At 40.7% G+C, this 15,607-nt stretch overlaps 1 protein-coding gene and 1 long non-coding RNA gene across 2 annotated transcripts in view; one reads left to right on the forward strand and one right to left on the reverse strand.

Moving 5' to 3' along the window:
- Positions 1 to 9: 9 nt before the first annotated feature.
- On the forward strand, positions 10 to 1,736 carry LOC118173774. Its single transcript, XR_004754389.1, has 2 exons — positions 10 to 1,298; positions 1,332 to 1,736. It is a non-coding gene; the product is annotated as an uncharacterized LOC118173774 (long non-coding RNA).
- Positions 1,737 to 12,705: 10,969 nt separating this feature from the next.
- The window catches only part of FBXO38 (F-box protein 38), a 20,278-nt gene continuing 17,376 nt past the window's right edge, over positions 12,706 to 15,607 (reverse strand). The window contains exons 12-15 of the mRNA XM_035338582.1: positions 15,387 to 15,565; positions 14,548 to 14,651; positions 14,201 to 14,314; positions 12,706 to 13,588 (exon numbers count right to left, since the gene is read on the reverse strand). Coding sequence (XP_035194473.1) covers positions 13,410 to 13,588; positions 14,201 to 14,314; positions 14,548 to 14,651; positions 15,387 to 15,565 — 576 coding nt within the window. The 3' untranslated portion in view covers positions 12,706 to 13,409. The remainder of the gene's footprint in view (positions 13,589 to 14,200; positions 14,315 to 14,547; positions 14,652 to 15,386; positions 15,566 to 15,607) is intronic.

Below are 15,607 nucleotides of genomic sequence, written 5' to 3' on the forward strand. Positions count from 1 at the left end.
AGCTTTCTTTGTAAATGCTTTTACTGTATTTCCTGGTGAAGTTCCCTTGTGGGAGATTCACAGGGTGTACATAGTGCCTGACAAGCTGCAGTGGGACCTACAGAGACATTTCACAGCAACAGAAGGCCCCATTTTCTGGAGGGCAGATGCCACCATCTGCTATGGAGAGGCCCACAGTTTGGATGTGACCCCCCCAACCCCAGCAAGCTGTCAGCGTTGCCCTCACCTGAGCAAACTTTGGGCATTCTTACCAAGGAGAAAGGTTGGTCAAGAGACAGTCAGTCTGTGATAGATCACTAAGTGCCACCCTGAAAAATACGCCATCTAAGAAACTTTTCTAGCTATGTTAGGAAGACAGACTCCTACTCATGTTTTCCATCTTTATTTTTCTGTTCGTTTCTGTTCTCTTCCAGCTGAGGCAAGAAGTTTCAAAATTTTAGAATATCACCATATGCACATCTGTTTGCAAAAATCTCAGTCCCAAAGCTGCTTCCTGCATGAAAATGTTGCTATGTTCCTTGTGAGCTGCTTCCACTTTTGCATATAAATAGTAGGAAAGGCTGTAGACTTCACAACTTTGGAAAAATGAATTTTATGCAGTGGGAAATACGCAGGATCAAGACTACATGCCTCTATCTTATTTAGTTGAAGATCTAACCCAGAGATGCCACCCTGAGCCTAGAAGATAAAACTGTACTTTGGTATATTGTGCAGTCATGTACAGACATTTTTAATGTAAAAAGAAAAGGTGACATTATTTATTATTATTTTTTATCAGGAATGCGTGGGTTTTGTTCATTACAAGCTTCTAGACCTGGGAGCTTACCATTATTTAGTAATGTTTCTGTTGCTATGTGACAGGTATTTACTGTAAACAAACAAACAAATCCTGCCTTTAACATAAAATGTTGCTCAATAGGAAAAAGATTGTGCATGAGAACAACTGGCTGCTCCGCCATGGTGTCAGACTTCTTCAAAATACTTCTTCCACACTAAACCGTCACCAATAGTTTCGCATCATTTTCCTTTGGGATTCAAGAAGAACAGTGGGCAGAAAACCCCTGGTTAGAGGAAGGAGTTAGTAGAAAAGAGATGGTGAGAGCCAGTAGGTGCCACTTCCAGGGTCGCTGTTAGGAACAGTTCTGCAGTGACCCGTTTTCACAGGGCTGTGTTTCCAAAAGAACTGTCTCAGTTCAACCCTATTGTTAACATCAAAACACCGGTGAGTGAATAAGTAGGGCATTGTTGAAAGTTTTGGAAAAAATGTGTCCAAGGCAGCTTCAGCCCTATGGTCCATGGTGTAACTGTTCACACAAACTCTGGTGTAACAGCCCTTGGTGTAACTGTTCACACAAGCTCTGCCTGGATTTGGGTATGCAGCACTGCAGAACAGGTTGTCTTGGCTTCACCCCAAATGCAAATTTCTTAAAGAAATCCTAGAGCAGTTTTTCTTTGTCCCCATTAAAAGGCATCAAATTATTGGTGGGAGGTTTCTCTGAGCTATATGGAATCAGCTGCATGGGGATGCAATAGCAATGGTGGGCTTTCTTTCTGTTGTTGTCCCTGAAGTGTTGTTCTCTCCTATATTTTAGTGTGCTTTAGTAATATATTCTCCTTAATTTAAAATTAACTTCTCAACACTAAGTTTTATTCACGGGCAATGTTTAGAAGGCTCTGTCAATGAGAGCAGTAGCTCACCAGCCAAAATGGTCAACAGCTCTAACTTGAAATAAATACAGATTCAATTCTTAACACCATATTTGAATAAAGTACCAAACATCACTGTCCATGTTCTGTCATGACTCTGGTTGGTTGGACTCAGTAAACCTGTCACGAGCCACACAGCAGCTCCTGCTTTATCAGTCATTGATCTCAGCAATGTTCCTGTGAGCCCAGAAAAGACGTTGTCCATCATCAATAACACCAGTATTTCTGCGGAAAAGAGGCTGTCTCATGGAAAGAACCAGTACTTGATGTCCTTCCTCTGCTAGAGGTACCTGTTCCTGTAGCCTCCAAGTTCATTCTCCCGTTGGTCATTCTGGCTAGTTGTTTCAGAGCCTCTGTGCTGGATGATGTGTAATGCATTCACTGGTTCTAAAAATAAAAAATCTTCTCTATAGATTGCAGTGAACTCTAGCTCATGCTCATTTCTCATATTTTTTTTTTTCCTACTCAAAACATAAGATGTTACCAGGTAACACCTTACACTCACCTTGCAATACACTCAAACTACTAAAACAGCATGGGAGAACCTGGCCACATTCATTTGAAAGCACTGATGAGCCCTTGGGTTATAATACCAGCTCCTAATGTTCATCTGCCAGAACAATCCTGCCTCCTGCACCTGCCCTCCTTCTCTTCACACTCTTGCTTAGACTGCTCCTGAGCCATTTCTCCTTGGCCTGGGCTGTGCCCACCTCACCTCTCACTCTTACATTGTGAGATTTCACAGCTGTGGGTAAGACTCTCAAAACAGGCATTTGCAAATGGAAATTTTGATATTATTTTGTGTGGCTCTGTTTCTCTGAGTCTTCCAGTGAATTTGACAGCAAAGGGATCTTCCTCTCTTCACTCATCTTTTCCTTCTCTCTCCCACCATCTCTCACAGATTCATTCTACTAACTACGTATTTTATTTGTACTCATCAGCAAATTATCACACCACCACATTTCTAGTCTAGGAACATTTTATATTCTTTCAAATGCAGTAAGCATCAGAAGTGTTAAGCACGCTGCCTACTGTAGCTGCTTTCTTGGATTACAAGTGATTATACTTTTCCTTGCCAGAGACAAAGTGCTAGCAGAACTAAAGCTAATAAGAAATTGGCTGGCTGGGCCTTTGCTAAACTGTCTTCAGGAGGCTGTTCTGTCAACACAGCTGTATTGCCATATTTCTCTATTTTTCTATGCTCCAAAGGAAGCATTTCTGAGATTTTGCATTACATTTCTTAGCAACACGTGTGCCCTGACAAGCAAATCCAAAGATTCACAGAGGTTACTTGTGCTGGAAGAGGGAAGCAGAGGAACAGGTTGATTACTTCCCAAGGCAGATTGCAAACCTGGTCCAAGAGTAAAACTGTGGGCTGTCTGACTTCAAGTGGGCCCTATAGTGCCAAGGTGCGCATCACGAGATGAGCCAGCCTTGCTACGGAGCGGCTTTCCATGGCTCTGCTGCTCAGTTTACTTGGAGAGAAACAAAGTCACAGTCATGCTGCAAAGTGAAATTCAGAAGCGTAATAAACATGTCACCAATGGAGGGAGGCTGTGCTCACAAAACAGAAGCTTCACAGAAGAGGGCATACACTTTAATTAGCTGATGATCAAGACTGTCTGGAGGGATGTGAAACAATAGCTGGATGACACACACTCAGTAAATGTCAGTGCTTGAGGCAGTCAGCAGCTGTGCTGCTTAGTGAGATGTGTGGAGATATGGCTGCAGCCCAAGTGTACTAGCAGGTCATGCTCATAAACACGATGCAGAGATGAATCCTTATGAGGAAATGTCCTTTCCACATCCATCCTTCATAGTTCTTTCAATACTGAATGTATTTTCAGTTTTTAGACTTGAAGAGGGCGATGATTAGAAAAAAGGAGAAACCACCTCAGCAGAACAATTGGAAAAATGTTTCAATATATTCTCAAAACCATTTACACATGGTTCAGAGATCTACTCCATGTCCTGCTCCTACTGTAGGATCCGATGCCTGTCTAAGCAGAAAAAGAAATTAAAACATTTACCAAAGCAGCTTAAAAATGAAGGCAATGACTTCCATTTGCATTACACTGCAGCACACTGCCTGCGTGCCTACACTGCAGCTGTGGTGTATTAGTGCAGCTGAGAAGGAGCTCGTAGTGGAAACAGGGACTGACAGTGCTGGAGCCAAGGGGTATTTGCAGAGATGTGTGGGAAGCCCTTACTCACTTCTCACCCACATAGTGCCTGGCTCCAATCTACGTTTTCTACATTCAGCTTGTTTGAAGGCTGAAATCCCCCCAAATGTGAATATACAAATACATGCTTCAAGGAGAGACAGAGTATATAGTGTGCACTTGCAGCTTGAGCAGAAAACATAAATTCAGCACAATGAAACCCTCCCGGTGCTCTCTTCTCTGCACAAGTTCAAAGTCAGAGAAGACAGCAGCATACATGCAACCACTGTCTGTTTACAGAGGTACTGTCATATTAACAACCTTATTACTGTTTACAATTATAATAATTATAACCAATAATACTTAAGACAATTTGCTTGCAACCATAGGAATTGCAAGCCCACACCTTGGCCTAACATGCTTACTTACTTGAAGGAGTCCCAGGCTCAAGAGTCACTATGATGCTTGTCTAGCTTACAGAACGAGCATGATCAACCCAGACTCACATAAGCAATGAAAACCATTATTAGGGTCAAGCTTACTTTGTGCAGTATGAATGTTTGACTCCAGAGAGTCTCAGCCTCTCAAACTGAGGTCTTCCACAAGTCTCTGCTAAAACAAAGGACACTTGAAGGAGAACGTACACTAGGACTGCGTGAGGTAGGCCATGAAAACTTGAATGTGAGTCAGAGCTGAGAAGGCTAAATGATACTGCTTTGCCTTTGACTTTAGCACTCGTCAAAATGGCTTTTATTTTACCGTCTCTTATCCTAATGTTCCCTATGCTTGGATCAAGAACCTTGTGAATAATCAGTAATAGTGTATTAGCTGTAATTAAATGCCTTTGTGCATCTCAAAATACCACTCAATTTAGGTATTACTAACAAACAGTTTTCAATCTAAAGATAGTATGACTGAAGGATTGTGGCTTGTACAATCAAATACACTCAAAAATGGCTCTGCTCAGCAAAGATAAGGAAGAATAAAAAGGTATTTGGTGTCTGTCTCACTTAATAATGTGCAACAGAACTAAGTGGTTCCAAATCATGTCCATTTTGCTATTAGCACTGATGAAATATACATAACAATGCCAATAAAATGACGGTTTCTTAAAGCAGGCAGCCCACATATGGCAGACTCTGAGTCATTCTGAGTTTTCCTCACCCATCTTTGCAAATGCTAAAGCCAAGGAGAGCATTTTCATCCTGTAGCTGTCAACTGTAAATCCTTCAGTAATTTAGGATCCAATCTTTTCCTCTGCATTAGATTTTCTGAGCCATTTCTGAGTATGACCAAGACAAAAGGGAATACATCTGATGTTTTTTTTTCTACTAATATGAACTCAATAAAAATATACAAAAGTGTTTAGTTCCTTCAATTTTTTATAGCTTAAATCTTTCTGAATCCAAAATAATCACATATTTACTCAGCATCTTTTAAAGGCTTACCTTACCATTAGAACTTTTTCTCATAATAATAAAAAGCAGATATAACTTAACTAGAATTTACCCAATTAAAATTTTAATGAATCTGCATTCTACTACTTCCAGTTAAACTGAACTGAAATTGCCTACACTATTGGACTTCCTGTAAAATATATGCTTATTACTTAAAGGATTTCAAAGATTTGGCAGAAAAGCTTAAATTTTAGCACAGTTTTTTGTTTGTTTGTTTGTTGTTTTGTTTTGTTTTCCCTTTGGTCAATTTATAGAATTCGGTTTTTTTAAACAAATTTTGCCTTCTGAAGTTCTTGAAATCAGTCATTAAAAACACACACACACAAAAAAAAAAACTAAATATTTTTCCTAGACTGCATCGGAATAGGTTGCAATGCAAGCTGAAGTTCCTTACACAACAGCTGTAGTAACAAGGTCTGTGCTCTCTTAAAGATGCTGTAAAGGAGGCTTCTCAGTCCTCTGGAACACAAGAAAAAATTATTTGCTTGCTGAATAAGCAACATAGTCAACTTCCTTGAAGATTTCTTCCAAGTCAAGATTAGGGATGCCCCAAATGAAGACCACTATCTACATTCATCTACCTCCATCTGTGTTTCAGCCAGGCCATGATCTGGCAGAGTATCAGAGCTAAAACCCTACCCAGCAGCCTCAGTAATAAATCTTTTTTCATGTTCCTGAGAGTTGAATCCCACCCACCAAACAGGGCTCTTGACACAATGAGCATCTGAAAAGGCTGTCAAACTGTATCTGCAGTCATCTGCATATCTCTAATCTCGAAATCCAACCCCATTCAAGGGCAGCCCTCTATCTGTAAAAAACAGAAAACATAAAGGAGAGTTGAAAGGATTATTGTGATAACAGTAGTGTCAGTAACCAAAAACCAGCTATTAATTCAGGAGGTACTTTATGTACTACATGGTCTTATTTTTAAAAAGCTGAGGGAAAATGTTGCTGCTGGTTTTCATGGCAAAATGGGGCCTCCATCTACTGAACCCTAAAAGACATTTTTTTATCATTTGCTGCTCTATTTGTTAAGTTTAACATCTAACTTTGGATCATCATGGGAGATATTTGCAGAAGGAGCTTGCTGACCTCTTCTGTGCCTCTGCTTTCAATCCATCTGTTCTGTGGAAGTATGGATTTTTTAACAGCCCAGTGTGTCACAACTCTGAAGATTTTCTTGCAAATGACTGTTCTGAAGTGTTCTGCAAAGCAGCTTCCTTACCAGAAACCCTTCCTTTTCTCAAGTAGCTCTTCAGAATGGCCTATCCTAGGGAATGGCCTATCCCTGAAAGCTGGGCTTTGCCTTGGGTCTTTAAATGAAGCACTTCAGAACAAGTCATATTAACTGGAAGCTCCCAGCCAATGGTTTTCTTCTGGGATGAAGCGAGGTTTGAGGAGGATACCTGCAAAAAAACATTAAGCCCTTCTTGTACTGCTTTTCTAACCAGTTTCATTTTCCTGCCTCACCTTTCTTTGGAAGCATTTGATACAGTTGGACTGGCTAAACCAAGGTCAGCATCCACAGCTCAGCTGGGCAGCTCCCAACACTGAAATGTCTCCTTACCCCTTGTCACAAACAATGCTTATCTGTCCCTTCACACACGTCATGCCCTCAGACTAAATATGCAGTGTACATGCATGTGTCCATATATAGTGTACATAAAAATGTCCTGTTCTCCCCTGACAAGCTTGAACTGCTTGAATTAGCAAATTAGCAGAAATCTGGGGCAAGGGCATGAGTCTACAGCTGTTTTTAAGGCACTACAGAGTCTACCTGCTAGAGATGATTCTCATCGCCATCAACCCCTTACAGTTTTTCCTTAAACAAAAATATGGTTTCAAAAGCCTTTTCTTTTAATAACCCAAACACTGTTTTTGTGTTTCTTTTTCCTAAAATCACTAAAACAAGCAAGAATCATCATACCGTCCATCTCTGAGATGGTGTTCTGTGCTTCTCTCTGTAGGGCCCATGTATCTCAAGCCTGCTTTCTGCTTCCTTCACTTATCTCATGTACTCTATTTAAATGACATTTCTCAGGTCCTTAGCAGCCCACAGAAGAGCTGCTACCCCTTCTTGCTATGGGAAAAAGCACCACAAAGCAGCTCAGGGACTTGTCTGTAGTGGCACAAGTCATCTCAGACTCACTTTCCAATTAGCAGGTGACTAATCAATACCTGCCTTTGGCCAGCAAAATCATCTCCAGGAATTTCTCTCTCTTCACTGGCTGCAAGAGAAGACCCTGGTGACTATTGCACTATTATATTAAACACTCTATAGGCATACAAATCTAACAGTTATATCCCACCCAGGAAATCTGTTGTTGACAAAGGATAAAGTCAGAGCTAACCTAGGAAAGACAATCCTTCAGTTTTAATTATTTCCCTGAAACCACACGTACGGAAAACACTTGAAGGAAGCAGGGGACAGAAATCACGCAATCACATCAGTTTCCTGTCATTTTCCTTACCTATCAGATTTAATGTTTACAAAGCTGTCTTTGAACTGCAGCAAACAGCTTGCTTTGATATCCAAATGCAAATATCACTGTTTGTTAAGTGGGCTGTAAATGGATTTCATTGTTCGTTCGAAAGAGGCCACACATTAAAAAAGTAAAGCTAAAAGCCCCAGCTGGAATTTTCTCTGTGGTGGAAAGATGAACAGAGCAGGATCACTCAGCCGTCTTATCTGCAGTGACAGCAGCCAGCTCTTCCTACCAGAGACCAAAAGAGAGGTGTCAGACTGGACTTCGCTGTGAAGAGGAAACCTGTCACATACAGACAGAAGGCATCTGGGCTGCATCCTGAGGAAAGGTAAGCAACCAGCCAGACCAGTGCAAACCTTTTCTTGCCCTCTAGAGCCTGACATGGCAACTAACAGGCTGCCCAGGAAAGAAACCAAATAGAGACGGGGAAAAGATCATACACCCACTGACAACCTGAAAGCTGCAAACCAGAATTTCTCAAAGCTAGTATATTTACATCTGCTTCCAACAATTTTCCAAATAGTACATGGGATATTTGAAGATATATGTGGGACTGGAAAAAATGCAAGAGTGTCAGCTTTTCTAGATACTGCTTCAATCTCTTTTAAAAAAGATTGGAAAAACACTCTGTGGCATAAACATATTTGGCATGGTACAATAAATCATCCTTCTAGACGTCTAAATAAGCTCTATTATAATCTTTGTGACCTCACAGAATCAAGTTGCTTAAGCACCAACAAAAGGAAAGGAAGTGATTGATTTCCACTGAGTTTACCTAGAGCTCTGAAGGAAGGGTATTTATTTGCATCAGCTGTTCTTTGCTGATCATAGCAGCTCAAGAAGAGGTTGTGAACCTGTACCACAAAAAGGACTTATAACTCTCACAGCCAAGGAAGAGAAGTGCTTCTGAAAGAAATAAAAGTCAAGTTCCACTTAAAGTAGCAACAATAGAGCAGCTCTTGACAGTGAGCAAACTCTGCTTAAGCCTTGATTTCCCCAAAGCAGCCAAAAAATTATAAAGCCAGAATTGTACAAAACTGAAGAATCTGAAACAGCTGATGTGATCTTTTTGGGCTTCAGCAAAACTTTTGACATGGTTTCCCATAGAATCCTACTGGACAAAATGTCCAGCATGCAACTAAACAAAAACGTCATGCGATGGGTGAGCAATTGGCTGGCTCAGAGGGTTGTGGTAAATGGGGCCACACCAGGCTGGAGTATGGTCACTAGTGGGGTCCCTCAAATCTCCATTTTAAGGCCAGTCCTCTTCAATGTTTTTATAAATGATTTGGATGTAGGACTAGAAGGTGTTTTGAGCAAATTTGCTGACAACATCAAACTTGGAGGAGTTGTGGACTCGGATGAGGGTGGAAAGGCCTTGCAGAGAGATCTGGACAGGCTGGAGAACTGGGCGATCACCAACCACATGAAGTTTAACAAAAGCAAGTGCCGGGTCCTGCACCTGGGACTGGGCAACCCTGGCTATATGTACAGACTGGGAGATGAGATGCTGGAGAGCAGCCCCCCAGAGAGGGATCTTGGGGTTCGTGGTTGACAGCAAGTTGAATATGAGCCAGCAGTGTGCCCTGGCAGCCAGGAGGGCCAACCGTGTCCTGGGGTGCATCAAGCACGGCATTGCTAGTCGGTTGAAGGAAGTGATTGTTCCACTCTACTCTGTGCTGGTGCAGCCTCACCTCGAGTACTGTGTGCAGTTGTGGGCACCACAGTACAAAAAGGACATTAAACTGTTGGAGACTGTCCAGAGGAGGGCGACGAAGATGGTGAAGGGCCTAGAGGGGAAGACATAAGAGGAGCGGCTGAGGTCACTTGGCCTGTTCAGCCTGGAGAAGAGGAGGCTGAGTGGGGACCTCATTGCGATCTACAACTTCCTCGCAAGGGAGAGTGGAGAGGCAGGCGCTGACCTATTCTCTGTAATCACCAGCGATAGCACCCGCGGGAACGATGTTAAGCTGAGGCAGGGGAGGTTTAGGCTAGACATCAGGAAGAGGTTCTTCCCTAAGAGGGTGGTCACATACTGGAACAGGTTCCCCAATGAAGTAGTCACTGCACCAAGCCTGTTGGGAGTTTAAGAAGTGTTTGGACTGTGCACTTAGTCACATGGTCTAAAATTTTGAGTAGAGCTGTGCAGTGCCAGGAGTTGGACTTGATGATCCTTATGGGTCCCTTCCAACTCCGGATATTCTAGGATTCTATGATTTGCAGGCAATATTGCTTCATATAGTCAAAACTCCCTACACAGCCTTTGCACATGAACCTGCCTTCCAAGAAACTGGATTTAGACTAGGGTTAGCTAAAACAAGGGAGCAGGAACCAGGCAGCTCTGGCAACCCACCAGCTCCCCCTGCCCAGTGTCACCTGGGGATGCCCGCCTGCTGTCCCCAGCCCCAGCACACACAGCATGGTCACCTAGCACTCCCTTCACGTTGTGTTTTCCAAAGTAAGGCAAGCAACGGTGAGCAGCATGTCCCTGCTGCAGCGCAGAAAGGCATGAAACCAATCTGACAGTTTCAATTGGATTAGGCAGGCAAATGGTCAAATTAGAGAGCTCAAACACAAGCACTGATTAGGCTCCAGATGCTCCAAAGGAGAAATAACGCTCATGGGAAAAGATTTCGTATAATTTAAAAATCTCAGAGATAGCTTAGCACATGAACAAAGGGTATGTGAGTCAAGTTCACGCTCGTTACCAGATTTCAGTTCCCCTGCTCTTGCAGCTCAACCCTCTTCAATTGGCAAAATCAAAAACAACTTGCAAAAAAAAACCACTCATGACTACTGCACCCCCCATCAGCAAATTTGGGCTGATGTCAGAGCAATCTTTACTCTTACCACACATACCCTAACGCAGTGACTCAAGGATCCACTATGAAAAGAACAAACCCAAATGACAGCTGCAACTTTCTGTTCTTCCCTGTGGTAAACAAGACATCTTCAGCCCTCACATCTGGGACAGCCGTTCAACTCTGATTTGATGCAGTACCAAGTATGCATGTATGCCAGCAGCAGAAGCCAGTGACTAGCAAGCAAATTACCGTTTGCACAGCAGATCCTGCTGATGGAACCTATACTCATTCATGTACTGGTAATAATATTTGCAATTGGTGGTGGGAATCTCAAGGCTTTTTTTTTTTCCTTTGTTTTGCTAATGAAGGTCAAGCAGGAAAATAATTTTCATCTGCTTCACTCCCTTCTTCAATTTCAGATACTGAACTTAGTGAAAAGAGCAGGTTCCTTTGCTACATCCCAGATACAATCTCAGCTATCTCCATCACCCCCAGTTCTCATGATAAGGACACAATGAATTTAGTCATTGCATTGCCACTCTGTGTAAAATGAGTGTAATGTTTAAGAGGTTAAATCTACTGCAATTTTCAACTGCTTACAGAAAGTAATATTGAATATAAACAAGTACATTATTTGTATAAATACTTCTTCAAAAGGCTAAAGTTAGAGATAGCAGATGGAGATCTGGTGCAATACTATAGAATGCAGTAACATTTTCCTGTACGTGCTGTATTAAAATGGTAAACATGACTGAATCTATGACTCAGATTACTTGAAACATTTCTATAGAGGTCACACTTACATTTTGACTGAATATCATCACTAAATTATCCGTGGTTAAATATACTTGTTACAACTAAACCATTAACTTTGATCCTGCATTAAAGCAAATATCTCAACAGCATTCAGTTACCTGATACCTATTGCTCCACCCCCTGTGAAAAAGCAGAGAGCGCACAAGTGAGAAAACACTACAGTACCAAATCTCTTACTATTACCATTATGCACCATTTTCTTCCTCTTAACTAACATATTTTTAGTTACCTAGACAATTTCTTGCTCAGGGACAGACACAGAAAACTAGCACTGCCTTTGCTACATTTAATGGTTTTGCCTCTTCAATTCTACAGAGCTAAACGTCAGAGAAAACCTTGTTAGTTGCATTCATGCCAATGTTCAAAGAAGTGAAACCATTAACAATGACGTATATAAGTGCATAACGGTATGGACTAATCTGCTCTACAGCTTTTACCACAGTTGTATTTTGGTAGGCTGGTAACTCTGCAACTTTAAAATGCATAAATGATAGATCAGGCCACAGCTGACCACATACAGTACATCTAAAGGTGCATTTGTGCAGTCACAGCCGTGTTGTGCGTGCAGATATTGTTTAGCAGCACATCAGCCCTTAGTTAGTTTCCTGCTCCCACAAGGCACATCACTAAGCACACAAGCCTCTAGTTTAATACCAGCTTGTGTGTTTCTATACTGTACAGATAACATTTATGGAACTGCAGTGTGGATGCATCCACACACAGGTTAGTCACTAATGGACAGTAGGATAATCAATTTTAATTTGAAATTAAGCATAGAGTTTTGCTACACTATGACCATGTCATTAAAAAAACAATAAAAAAGGAGTATTTGTCAGTCTAGGGAAGAACTGGGATTCTTATATACAGTAATTTCAGCTTGTTAATGCTGACATCTGCCTAAACACGTGAAATCCCTATCAAAAGGACTTCAGTGGAATACACAGAGAGCAACACCTGCATAGAGGACTTGCAGCAAATTCTGGACATCCACACAAAACATCTATGAATACTGTGGGAATGAGAGGCATTTTCTAACCTCGATAAAAACAAGTATTCAAGGGCAAAGCATGGCAATATTTACTGACTGTATGGAAAATCTGCATTCATGAGCTGAACATGAATCAGCCTGAAGGCTGACTGAGTCAGATGACTTGTGTGCTTTTCATAGTTGTAGCCATGTCAGTAATTACACATCTTTTCCTGTCTTAAAGCAAAAATCAGCTTTCAGCCAGTTAGTATGTGCAGATTTATGTTAGAGAGTGGTAGCAACAAATTAGTAGCTTATTTTTCGTATTACAAAAGTCAAACAATTACATTGAAATCTAGTAGTATAAACTGCTTCAGAACATATTTTTAAGGTGCCAAATGTTTTTTCTTCCCCCCCCAAAAAATTTATGAAGCCTAGAAACTACCACAGATCACTGACTGCTATATTTTCCAGCTTCTGGCTTTCTTTGCAACAACTGTAGAATAATTCTCTCCCTTTGAAAAATGCACACAAGACACAAAGATTGTGCTCAACAGGTTTACTCAGACTGGGCTCTTAAATGCTCAAGAAAAAGGCACAGATTAAAAGAGACTCTGATGACTCTTTTCAACACAGCAAATGGGATTTTGTTTGTAAGAAAAAAAAAACTTCTATGAATTGCATGGGCTGAAGAATTCAAATATTCTTCCCTGTTCCTTAATTATTGGCCTTCATTAAAATGGAATTTAAATTAAATTGTATAAACATATGAAATAAAGTCTCAGTATTAGGAAGTTTTTCTTTTGTTTACTCTATGTACAAATGTTAGTATACAATTTTTACTTTTCATTATACATTTACTACATACTCTTTCCCAAACTGAGTGAGAGCAACTGCAAAGTATGTGTTTCAAGAAAATGCTCTGCATTCAGAAAGAATCCACCTGCTTTCTCGGCTGGCAGTGCCAATCAGAACTTAGGAAGAGATGGCAGGTTAGGTGGGGGATCCACTCAGATGTAATCATCCTCTACTGGTTCACCGTTGACATCACAGTAATGGATGAAGATAGCCACCACACGCTGGAATACTCCTTTTTTCATCTGACGCAGTTCAGAGATCTCTTCTCCTATTGTTTCCATACAGATGTCTGCAGACAACTGTCCTTTCCTCCGGGGTGCATAAATAGTAGCTGTGGAAGGCACAGAAGAATAAAAACTATTCCTTTCCTACGAAGGAATTCACAGATTTGTTCTGCCTTTCCCTCCCCAGATTTAAATTTTACAATAGCTCCAATACTTATTAATATACTGTAAGTCCCTATGTCTGTGGTCAACAGGAATCCCAGAACCTTACTCCTGAGACTTATCGGAAATGGTTTTAGGTTACCTGTTTCAGTGATCGCTTATATGTTTTACGGACAAGAGCAATTAAGGATGAAGCAGCAGACTTTCATTTTTTTGTCTTTAACATTGTGTTTAAACTAACTACTCCTTTTAATCAAACATACACAATTTTTTGATAATATTGAACTATAATCATTGAATCTATGAATCAGTTTCAAAAAAAATCAGAGAAATGTATGGCCAAAAGAGGTGTTTTCCTCATCCTCTTGAGCTTCATCCCTTAGAACTGAACCTAGGTAAGTATATATAAAACCACATCAGTTAAAAATACCTTTAACGAAGGACATTCCAAGATGATCCTAGTAAAGCAGTGAAAGAATAGAAAATATAGGAATGTGCATTGTCAGCTTTAGACCAAGCAACGAAGTTCTTTGAACACATCAAAAAAGACTACTCACTTCTCTCATCATCCTCAAAGTCGTATCTGGCATAGCTGTTTGGCTCTGCTGTCCTCAGTGATCTCAACCATGGGAAGTCAGTAATCATGGAGTAAGGGGCACCATCCACAATGCCTAGAAGAGAGACAGGATGAGAATAGAAGGAGGACAGCGGCACACCCACAGCACCAGCACCCTTAATTAAGTACAAACGGACCTCCTCGCTTCAATTCCTCCACTCTCTGTGAAAGGTTCTCCACTTCCCTCACAAGAGTTGTTATTCCTGTCTCTTATAATGTGATGCACTCAAAGTTACTGATCTTAGCAAGAGATAGAGCATCAGCTTTCAGGTCTTTATAAACACGCACCTTCTAAAGTGTAAATATCTCGTCCCCAAGGATACTTAGTGTATTTTTTCAAGTCTTCATCAGTTCGTGTTGCTTCAGGGAAGAACTCATATTTAATAAGCTCTCTAGAGAGAAGGATGAAAAGATTACAGCCAGTAGTGCTACGAAATGTGAAGTAGGCAGGAGGAAGAACCAAATGGGAAATCCTATCACATAACTGTTACTTTAATAAGCCTGAATCCATAGAAACTCTCCTGTAAGACCCTTCACCTTTGAGAGTAACCATAGAGAATATGTATTGTATAAATGAGGAAAACAGTTAAAATAAACAAAACTTCAAAAATGCATCTGTCCTTTTAATCATTTCAGTGGAAAATCTGAGTAACAGAAACACTGGCTTAAGGTACCTGGATAACAGCCACTGTGTACAAGTCCCTTCTGCTGGGAATTCTTGCTCCTCAGCAAGGAACTGAAATTGACTGCACATCATCTTCCCCAGAAACTACCATTACTTCTTGGAGCAAACCGGTCTTTTCTCTTTTTTAAAAAAAAAGAAACTTGTTTTCTGATTTGAAGATATTCCTCAACCATCCTGATTCCTTCAACGTTCAATTGCTTTACTGCCGTATGGAATAGAGCTGAAGAATTCTGCAGTATTTTTCGTATGACAACATTTATCTAATCTACATTTTCCATTAGATACATCTTCATATACTGAAATTATATTATCACACCATCTAAAACACAAACTTCACTAACCAACAAACTTTTTTTCTTACTTGGATAACAGAATACTGTAAGTCTGCAGCTAAATGTATCTTTGAATCAGGATTGAGTATCTTTTCTGTAAAGCTACTTACTGGTTAATATTTGCTATTGTGTCCATCCAGCTCCGAATGCGCACCTTATTGCGGACATTAGGTGGGTTACTGAATTCATGAATTATGCAAATGTGGTATGGATAAGGGCCACTAAATATCTTTTGCTCAAGAGTCAACGTGTCAACCTGAGAAAGAAGGCAAACAAAGACGTGTAAAAGCTGTTTTATATACATATATATATACACACACACACACACATA

This window comes from Oxyura jamaicensis, chromosome 13 (genome assembly GCF_011077185.1).
Source record: "Oxyura jamaicensis isolate SHBP4307 breed ruddy duck chromosome 13, BPBGC_Ojam_1.0, whole genome shotgun sequence".
In the NCBI taxonomy this organism is placed as follows: Eukaryota; Metazoa; Chordata; class Aves; order Anseriformes; family Anatidae; genus Oxyura; species Oxyura jamaicensis.